This window comes from Lucilia sericata, unplaced genomic scaffold, assembly GCF_015586225.1.
Source record: "Lucilia sericata isolate MDLA Ls3-8-SP2 unplaced genomic scaffold, ASM1558622v1 Contig000095F_arrow, whole genome shotgun sequence".
In the NCBI taxonomy this organism is placed as follows: domain Eukaryota; kingdom Metazoa; phylum Arthropoda; class Insecta; order Diptera; family Calliphoridae; genus Lucilia; species Lucilia sericata.
The window spans coordinates 425857-435000 of NW_023994127.1; the positions used below are offsets into that span (position 1 = coordinate 425857).

A 9144-nucleotide genomic window follows, 5' to 3' on the forward strand; every position below is an offset into this window, starting at 1 on the left:
TATAAGGGTTAATTATGAAGCGATCATTATGATAGAAGCACATCTGTCTTTCTGTTGAAAGCACTCTAAGGTCCGAACAGAGAGAGCTAACGATCTCAAATTTTATACAAATAGTCTCTATTGACGCAATTTGTTTGCTATTGAAAATGTACATTATCGGTACATGCTCTCACTTAGCTCCTTTACAAATGTCTACCCGAAATAAAGTTTAAACAGTCATAACTGGAATTTCTGTTCTAAGTTTTATAAGAATCGATTCATAATTGACCCTGCCTACATCAGAAAATTGCGTTAATTTCCATTACTGGCTACTCTCCCTACAAAATTTTGTGAGGATCTACAGACAACAGACCCTACCCCCAAAAATTACTTTAACTGTTATTCAGTTACAAAATTAGGAAATTCAATACAAATTTTACGGGAACAGTTTTCGGATCTCTTCATAACTGATAAAAAATGCGAGTAATGAAGTTCAACATGATCATGTTTTATAAATATGTACTGGTAAATTCTTTGAGAATGGGTCCTTAATTGATAAACCTCCCTACAATTTTTTTTAATTCGTAAGACCTCTGGTCTAATTCCAAAAATCACATTTATTTTCGTATTAATATCTTAAGTAAATGTTTTAACAATAGCAAAAGGATCGATTCATTAATATATAAGTCAATATATAGGATAACCTTCCGAAATACCCTGCATTCTACGAGATATGATGGTGTGTATAGAAGATTTGGCATAGACGAATATAATATTCGCTTTTGTTTAAAATATAATTTTAAGTACCATTTGAAGGACGAAAATTTACATTTTTATAGGTATCCCATTTTTTTTTTATCAAATATGAACGAAAAAGTCCCACTCATAGATTCTGATTACGCATTTATGCAATATTCCCTCTAGCTTGGTATCTACTAGTTTTGCGCAAACTTCTTCAAGGTTTTTCTACTGAGCTTACACGTTTTAATATTTAAGCGAGCTCCGGGACTTATTTCAAAGTTAAGTTACAAATTTTGACCTATACTAACTCACAAATTGACTAACATTGCAGAATATATAAATAAATATATTAAAATATATTAGAATATCGATGGTCTACATATAAAAGCACATTTGAACATATTTTCAAATATTTTTTTTTCAAACACATAAAGTACAATTTGAAAACACCACATTTTAAGAAATACATACATTTTAATAAATCTCTGAAACACCCTGTCATCGACAACTAGCACATTTTCAACGACTGTCAACTTTTTTACAACTCTGTTATCTACGCGCTGTTTTTGACAACTGTACAATATTATATTTTTCACAGAATATTTTAGAAAATCTAATACAATTTTCACAAAAATACCATGAATTCAGCCACAAAAGTAAGTTGAATTTATAAAAACGAACCAAAACAATTGCAAAAAGTTGAAAAATAGCAAAAATCATAGTTTAAAAATTTGTGCGGGAAAACCTGAGCGACGTCGTCAATGTCAGTCACAGTGCCAAACAACAACTCTCGCTCGGCAAGTGTCAGATCATAGAATTCCTTAGGGCGGTCAAGAGGAAAGAAAACTAATGTAAAACGTCGTATGCGTTTTGTTTGCAAACAATAATTATTGTTAAAAATACAGCGGGGAGGGTAGATAATTCCATCTAAAATTTATTTAAACAAATAACTAATTGGCCGAAGAGCTAAGGACAGACTTGCTGCCGTGCGAGTCATTTTATTGTGACAATTAGTTAAAAGTTAAAGGAAACTGTTGATTTGTTTTGGAAAATCAACAAAATAAAAAATATACTCTCCCCCTACATCAACAATTTGCATAATTGTTTATTTATATTTGAGAGCATTCGATTTAAAAGTTTGTTTTTATTTAAAATTTGTTTTTGTTTTCTTCTAGGTGGGTGAAATATTCACAGCTGCTGGTCAGGCATTTAGTCGTTTGGGCGATTTAACTATGCAATTGCATCCTAATGCAGAATCACCAGCTGGGTAAGCATTTAAAGTAGAATTTAAATATTATTTATTCCTTTAGTAAATAGATTTATCAATATGTATAAAGAAACACTATTATTTAAAATATTGAACTTGTTCATTAATCCATTACTCGAAAGCTGAATTTATTTTCATTTTTTGTAATTCAATGTATTTGGCTAACCTATCATAGGATTCGGCGTTTATGTCTTTAGATAACTTTCTGCTAGTCTATTTGATTAATCAATTGACTAGGATATAATTTTATATATTGACCAGTCTAAGAGCTATTCACTTTCTACTTCTTTATTTGGTATAAAAAGATTTAAGCAGGTTTGTGTTACGGAACATTATTTGGATTTAATAGAAGTAGTTTAAGGACTCCCATATGAGTATAGTACACAGCATTCATATTTGTTGACTACCAATCTAAAAGCAAAAAATATTATCCGGTGCCAAAGTAACAGATAAAAATGAAGGGCCTGATCCTTTAATTTCAAAAAATAACAAATTAAAAAGGAAAGCTCACAAATAATTAGAAATTAGAAAAAAATTTAGAAGCCACTCTCACAAAACAGCGTTTAAATAATGAGTTATTTATCTTCCTCTCTTAACAATCCTATTAAGCAAGTGAATGATAATATTAACATTTTTCGACGTTTTGTAAAGATGCTAAAGAGTTTCAGACGATAGAGCATATTATTTGTCTTTAACCATTCCCTGAAAAATGATTGGAATACATGATCCATTAAGTTGTATTAAAAAACAATGAACATGCAGGTCTATGCCTGCATTACATAAACATGGCTTCTAAATGGTATATAATTGATTCAACTCCAACAATTTTTTCGGGCGAGTAGTTTTGGGACCATGTTGTGGGTCATGTACTCCTATAATTTTAGCAAAGGAATAGTTTTGGGATTAGTTTGATGTAATGTATAATATGAACTATGTGATCCTCATCAAGGACATCGACATGGTAAATGGAACATGATTTTTTTCATATATTTGAAATAGTTTTGGAGCAGACCCATGAGGTCTATAAAAAATTCCGCCACTTAATTGAAAATATGTAGTGAAAATAGAAAAATTATTTAAAAAACTGTTCCTATTTCCAAATGAATCTTAAAAAATTTCTATATTCTAATAAATCAAATCAACCTCAAATAACTAATAATTTAAAACTATTTTTCTGTTCTCTCGCTATGTCCATCTTTAAACAAAAAAACACCCATCACAACAAAACACACCAACATTTAAATTACAAATGTCTTGTGCAATGCAGAAAATGGACTGATGAAGAAATTGATATGTTACATGCATCAATAATACGATTCTCGGACGATTTAAATAAAATCAGTTTAAGCATTAAAAATAGGACAGTGTAAGTGCAAACTTTATTATTGAAAGAAATAAACAACCTCTCAACAGGATATAGCGAGAGGGCAAACAATTACAATTGCACTTCTTATCTTATTAATGAAAGATGCCTTCCCCTTTCTCTCCCTTTTATTTTCCGTTTAAAATTCTAGAACACAAATAAGACAGGCCTTAAAGAAAAAAGCATTTGAAGATGCTGGCATACCAGCTAAACAAGTGCCAGTACAACAAGTACATCATGTCGTGCAAACGGTGCAACAGATACAACAACAACAACAGCCAATACAACAGCAACACATTACACAGCAACAGACAACAACTCATCAGATAATAAAACAACATCATATACAACAACAGCCGCAGCAACAAGCAACAGTAATCGCCACTGGTGTTATCAATTCACAGCAACAGCATCATTTACATCAGCAGCAACAGCCGCAGCAGCAACAACAGCATCAAACAGTTCATATACAAAATGTTCAACATATTGTACCGTTGCAACAGGTACTTCAACAATCATCTTCCTCATCCGCAACATCATCCTCGGCAGGCAACACGTCAACACAAATTCTGCAAACCACACCAAAACAAATTATAATACAAGCATCACCACATGGCGCCCCATCAGTGGGCACTAGCAGCAACAATTTGGTGGGCAATCAAGTGTCACTCAATAATATCACCTCGACGGCGAATATTGTTGCAACAGGATCACCACAATTGACACAACCTCAAATAGTACATTTACAGCCGCAACAGTTGCAGCAATTGCAACATGCACAACAACAGCAGCAGCTACAGCAGCAACAGACACAAGTTATACAACCTTCCCATACCACGACTACAACAACAACTGTTACCATACAACAATTCCAGCAAATGCAGGCTCAAAAAGCATTGTTGGCCGCAGCAGCTGCGGCAGCATCGGCTAATACTTCGACGAATGTTGCAACCACAACAAATACAATATCGACGACACCTACAACCCCTGCCACAGCTACTGTTACCGAAAATATTGTAATACAACAACCAACAACACAACAAATTGTCACAGGTCCCTCGACAAACACAACGACTTTGGTGGCAGCTAACAGCAACAATAATGCTGTCGGCAACACAACTATCAGTAACAATATGATAACAAATGCCACCAACATTATTACCAATACTAACGCTGTGACATCCACAACAATTGCCGCTAGCACAGTGCCAAATATAGCGGCCACCTCAGTGGCGCTGAAATCTGGACCAGATGTAACAATGACATTGAATCGCATCAATACAACAGAAAATGAAGTTGATGTTGAAGAATGTTTGCCCGCTGATGTTGTAAAATTGGATTTTGCTGGTGAAGAAGTTGCTGGATGAAATTTAACTTCCCAAAACAACAATCGAGCGATTACACTAACAGCATCGCCTACGCAAACAGCAATAATATCATCTCCACCTCATCACCAGCACCATTATCAGAAACCACAATCACAACCAGTACGTCATTTAACCACAACAGCAACTACAGCATCATCTAGAAGAACTAACTTAGAGTTATCCAATGTCATACACACAGTTACAGCAACAGAGGAGGAAGATGATGAAAGTGAAAATCATCATGATCCTCATCATCACCACCACCATGATACAGCAACAGATGTAATAGATGAAGATTTTTATTTTTAAATAATATTTTAATTTTTTCTCATACCATTTTCCTTAGAAATTAAATCCTTCGTCCCGCTTCCCCCTAATAATAATAATATTAAAACTGTTAATAATTCTTTGTATTATTTTAACAAAGTATATTATTATTACTTTACATTACTTAAAACTTAAAGTTAACGAAATTACTTTTATTTTATATTTTCCTTTAGCGTTTATGATTTATTTTTTTAATTCTAAAAGAAATACTAATTAATATACAACTGAATTTTAATTTATTTTATTTTTTTCGTTTTCTTCCAAAACACCCTACTCCGGTTGCACTCGTTGAGCATATGTGGGTTTAACCCGAAAGAAAATTGTAAACAAAATTTTAAAATTCAAAATTTTACAAAACAAAAAAATTATAAAAATGAAAATGATCATTAATTATTTTTTAGTAAGTTAAAGAAGAGATAAAAAAGTATATCTAATGTATTTAATATTAAACAAAAAAAGAAAGAAAACAAATGTTTTAGGGTCTTTAATTAGTGTATAAAAATGTACAAATTAATAAACAAAAAACAATATAATTAAACTTTAAAAAGGTTATTTTTTATTGTATTATAAAAAGAAATTTGAAATGATGATATTAGTCAAGTGGTAGAATTCAATTTTGAAAAATAGTATAACTCAGAGGCAAATGTACCTTTTTAAAAGGATTGAACTGTGTTAAATCTGAAGCAGGCCACCGTTTTCAAAATATCGTGTCATTTAAATGACTGTTTTTGGCCACTTTTGAGCCCTTATAACAGAGATAGACGTCTTTATTTATAAAATTAATTATCTCGCCTGAAAGTACATTCTGTCGATCTTAAAAGAGAAGCTTAACCTCTGCTATATTTTATTAAATATGAGAACAAAAACAGCATTGAAAAAGTGCTAAGAAACCGATTAAGTTTTTTTCCAATAACAGCCAAACTATTACTACAAAAAAGACCTAGGAATAAAACGTTCAGACTCTTCCTTAAAAATAAAAAAATATGAACGAACGGTAAAAATATTAGTTTCAAAGTAAATAAATCTTCATTCTACTTTGGTAATCAGCTACGTATTACTTTCCGTATATAGGACCTAGGCATTCCTTGAAACATAACATTATGCTTTAAAATTTTATAAAAAAACTTGATTTATTATTTACATCAATTAAAATAACTGATATCATCTGTAAAAACATATTTTTCTCTGCCACTTGGTTGGTATTGATTCGTAAACTTTTTTCCTCTGCATTGTATTTTCCATAAAGTTTTCTATTTCCGTTTCCACTTGTGATCGCCACTTCAGTTCCAGAAATAAAGGAAATACCTCGCCTGACTTTTTCAGTCTACGCTCGGCTGTTTGATAACATTTCCAAGGCTGTGGTTCGACTATAAATAATTTCGCTATATTGGATAATTTTCGAAGAAATTCTTGAAGACCTGCATCGTGATGATTCAAATGTATCCACATGGTAATGGAAAAACAACATACAGCATCAAAATGCGTTCTATTATTGATTTTCAGAAATTGTTGTACCTTTTCAAATGCTTCATTATCCATAACATCGACACAGTCGTATGATATCTGCTCACAATTGCTATTGTCCTTTTTAGCGCGGGCTATTAAAGCTGTATCTATGTCCACGCCATAAATACAGACTTTACGCTGTGGCATTAAACTACTTAGGAACTTTTGTAATAGTTGTGTAAAAACACCAGAATTGCAACCAACATCTAGTACGAGATAGGGTTCCAATGATGATTCGTTCTCATCTTCCGGCAGCCAATATTGTGAAGGCAATAATTTTAGTCTTTCTTCGGCAGAGTTGAATTGATAATAATTTATAAAATTTCCAAATTGTACGGCTCCAGGATCTTTATTTCTAAATTCCATAATTGCCACAAAAAATGTGTTTTCTTTCTTATAATAACAATATTAAAAAATGTAAATAAACATTAGCACATAGAACCAAACGCCAACCAATATTTTTCAACGGCGTCGGAAAGAATAGAATTCGTCGGCGGTTAATCAGCTTATTGCTAACGTTTTACCGGCTCAAATAAATATTCGTCAATGCTGCAATAAAATATTTTGTTTTTATAATTATAATTATTAAAAAAAAATGAAACTTGTGTCATTTATATATTTGATTTGTATATGTTAATGAAAAAACGTCAAATTAACAAAATCTTCATATTGGCGACACTATCTAAATCTGACACAGGGTTGAAACAGAACGCAGTAAGTTAGTTATGGTAAAAAGACGATGTTGTCCCTGTTGTCAATAATCGATAACAAATCAGAATTTGACCACAAATTCCGTTAAATCAAATGTTTAATTCAATTAGGTGCTGAAACTAGTTGTTTCTTGTTTTAAAGCAAATTATATTATAATTTCGTCTTTGGTACTTAGTATCTTTATTGAAAAAGTAACTTGTTTAATAAATTGTTTGATTGTTGCTGTAACACAGTGACTAGATTCGATAAATTTTTATTATTATTAGCAGGTTAGAGGTAGTAACTTATCAAAGCGATCTTGAAGGTTGATTGAGTGCGTATTTATCAGTAAGTGTAGTTAGGGAAATTTTGATACCTCAATCGACCATTTTACGGGTTAAAATTTATTTGGACTTTTGTATCGTTACATGACCAAAATCAAGAGAATTTCAGCAGATACGTTCGGAAGCATAATTTGCGCAAGGATTTTAGTATATTCCTATGCTTTCATTAGTTCGAATTAGTAGATCTACTTCCACAATTGAATAAATGTTATATTTTATGAGAATTTTGAACACTTTTTGCTGTTGTTTGCGTCATATCTTGTGTACCATGATCGTAGGAAAATTAACATATTACTCGACGATAGAGTAAGTTTTGAATAGAGTTATTTGCATAAGTTTTTTCTGACTCATGCCGATTTACTGCTACTGATAATAAAATTTGAACACGAATTTGGAATTCGAAAATTAATCGTTTATTTAAAATAGGTACAATTATTTGCCTACAAACTTCATACAATTTATTGGAATTGAATCTTTGGTATATTAGCTGTCTGAATATTTTGATTTCTATAAATACGTTACAACTTAAAACTAAATGACTTGGATACGCCGGGTCCATGACAACAATTCAATGATACTCATAATAATAACGGTAGGGATCTACAACAGGAGTTTCGCCAGCAGCTGCTGGTATGCCGCCGGTTTTAGGCACTGGACGTATGACATAAGTATTGCGTCTGAAATTAGAATAAAGAGATTCAATAATTGATTTGATTAATGCTTTTTCGGGTGTCTTCGTTAAAGTTTACCTATTATGTTCACCGGCATGAACCTGAAAACTAGTTTCCTCATGATGATCCTGAGAGAAGAGTTTCTTCAATGCGATAATACCGGCTATAGTTAGAGCAACTTTACTTATAACTAAAGCCTTGCCGGCAATGGCGGCCAAAGCCTTGAGACCTATAGGACCGGCAATGCCCATAGCTGTCAGAAGTGCTGCAATAATATATTTGACATGACCACCACCTTCTTTACTTTTCTTCTTTTTCTCATGATGACTCTCATCGCCACCATGACCACCACCGCCGCCACCACCTTCACCACCAAAACGAGCTGTGCTCATGTCCACCTTTAAGGAATGAGTACGCACTAATTTATCGATTTTTGATAGAAGGGCACGATCGAGTGGAGCCAAACTATTGAAAGCTCTGGCATCGGTTAATGCACTTATGATGCTTTCTTCCTCTGTATGATTTTGCTTCTCCAATACCACACCATCTACAATTTTTATGGAGTCCAGTTCGATGGCCCTGCTTAGCCCCGTGAGTGCTTTGTGTTTTAAGCAGCTCATGAAGTCATTTTTAGCATGACAGTCGTCATAAACACGTCGTATTATTTGAAATTCCGGTCCTAACCAAGAGGAGGACGTTTGTGAAGATGCTGTATTGCTAGCTCTCGCTGAGGACCCGGAAGGCGTTGACGATGCTGCTGATGTACTCCTGTGGGTTCTTCTGTGCGCCAGAGTGACTGGTAGAATTGTCCCCATAATACAGATTGTAAATATTAAACATTTTAACTGTTTTTCACTTGACATTTTATTTTGAACACTTAATCCGTTTT

The 9144-nt window shown here is 33.0% G+C and overlaps 3 protein-coding genes across 9 annotated transcripts in view; 1 reads left to right on the forward strand and 2 right to left on the reverse strand.

Annotated features, from left to right (window-relative positions):
- Positions 1-1243: 1243 nt before the first annotated feature.
- Positions 1244-5582, forward strand: LOC119599880 (putative mediator of RNA polymerase II transcription subunit 26). 7 transcript variants are annotated; one of them, XM_037949801.1, is made up of 4 exons: positions 1244-1376; positions 1896-1987; positions 3255-3353; positions 3502-5582. In XM_037949801.1, exons 1-4 carry the CDS (start codon positions 1359-1361, stop codon positions 4715-4717), a joined length of 1425 nt encoding a protein of 474 aa, XP_037805729.1. In that variant the 5' UTR covers positions 1244-1358; the 3' UTR covers positions 4718-5582. The 7 variants fall into 7 exon arrangements, with proteins under 7 accessions (XP_037805729.1, XP_037805733.1, XP_037805730.1 ...); XM_037949802.1 differs by lacking the exon at positions 1244-1376 and adding an exon at positions 1510-1571; XM_037949803.1 differs by lacking the exon at positions 1244-1376 and adding an exon at positions 1534-1633.
- Positions 5583-6148: 566 nt separating this feature from the next.
- LOC119599881 (probable RNA methyltransferase CG11342) lies at positions 6149-7008 on the reverse strand. Its single transcript, XM_037949808.1, has one exon. The coding sequence runs from the start codon at positions 6914-6916 to the stop codon at positions 6206-6208; it is 711 nt and encodes a 236-aa protein (XP_037805736.1). The 5' UTR covers positions 6917-7008; the 3' UTR covers positions 6149-6205.
- Positions 7009-7989: 981 nt separating this feature from the next.
- The window catches only part of LOC119599890, a 1377-nt gene continuing 222 nt past the window's right edge, over positions 7990-9144 (reverse strand). The window contains exons 1-2 of the mRNA XM_037949817.1: positions 8334-9144; positions 7990-8261 (exon numbers count right to left, since the gene is read on the reverse strand). The exon at positions 8334-9144 is cut by the window's right edge and continues 222 nt beyond it. Coding sequence (XP_037805745.1) covers positions 8153-8261; positions 8334-9118 — 894 coding nt within the window. The 5' untranslated portion in view covers positions 9119-9144 and the 3' untranslated portion in view covers positions 7990-8152. The remainder of the gene's footprint in view (positions 8262-8333) is intronic.

Bases quoted from the DNA above. Each gene is read 5' to 3' on its own strand.
- LOC119599881 (XM_037949808.1), bottom strand. From the start codon at position 6,916: ATGGAATTTAGAAATAAAGATCCTGGAGCCGTACAATTTGGAAATTTT.
- LOC119599880 (XM_037949801.1), top strand. The intron at 1,988-3,254 runs GTAAGCATTTAA...TGTGCAATGCAG, and splicing joins AATGCAGAATCACCAGCTGG to AAAATGGACTGATGAAGAAA. The intron at 3,354-3,501 runs GTAAGTGCAAAC...TTAAAATTCTAG, and splicing joins AGCATTAAAAATAGGACAGT to AACACAAATAAGACAGGCCT.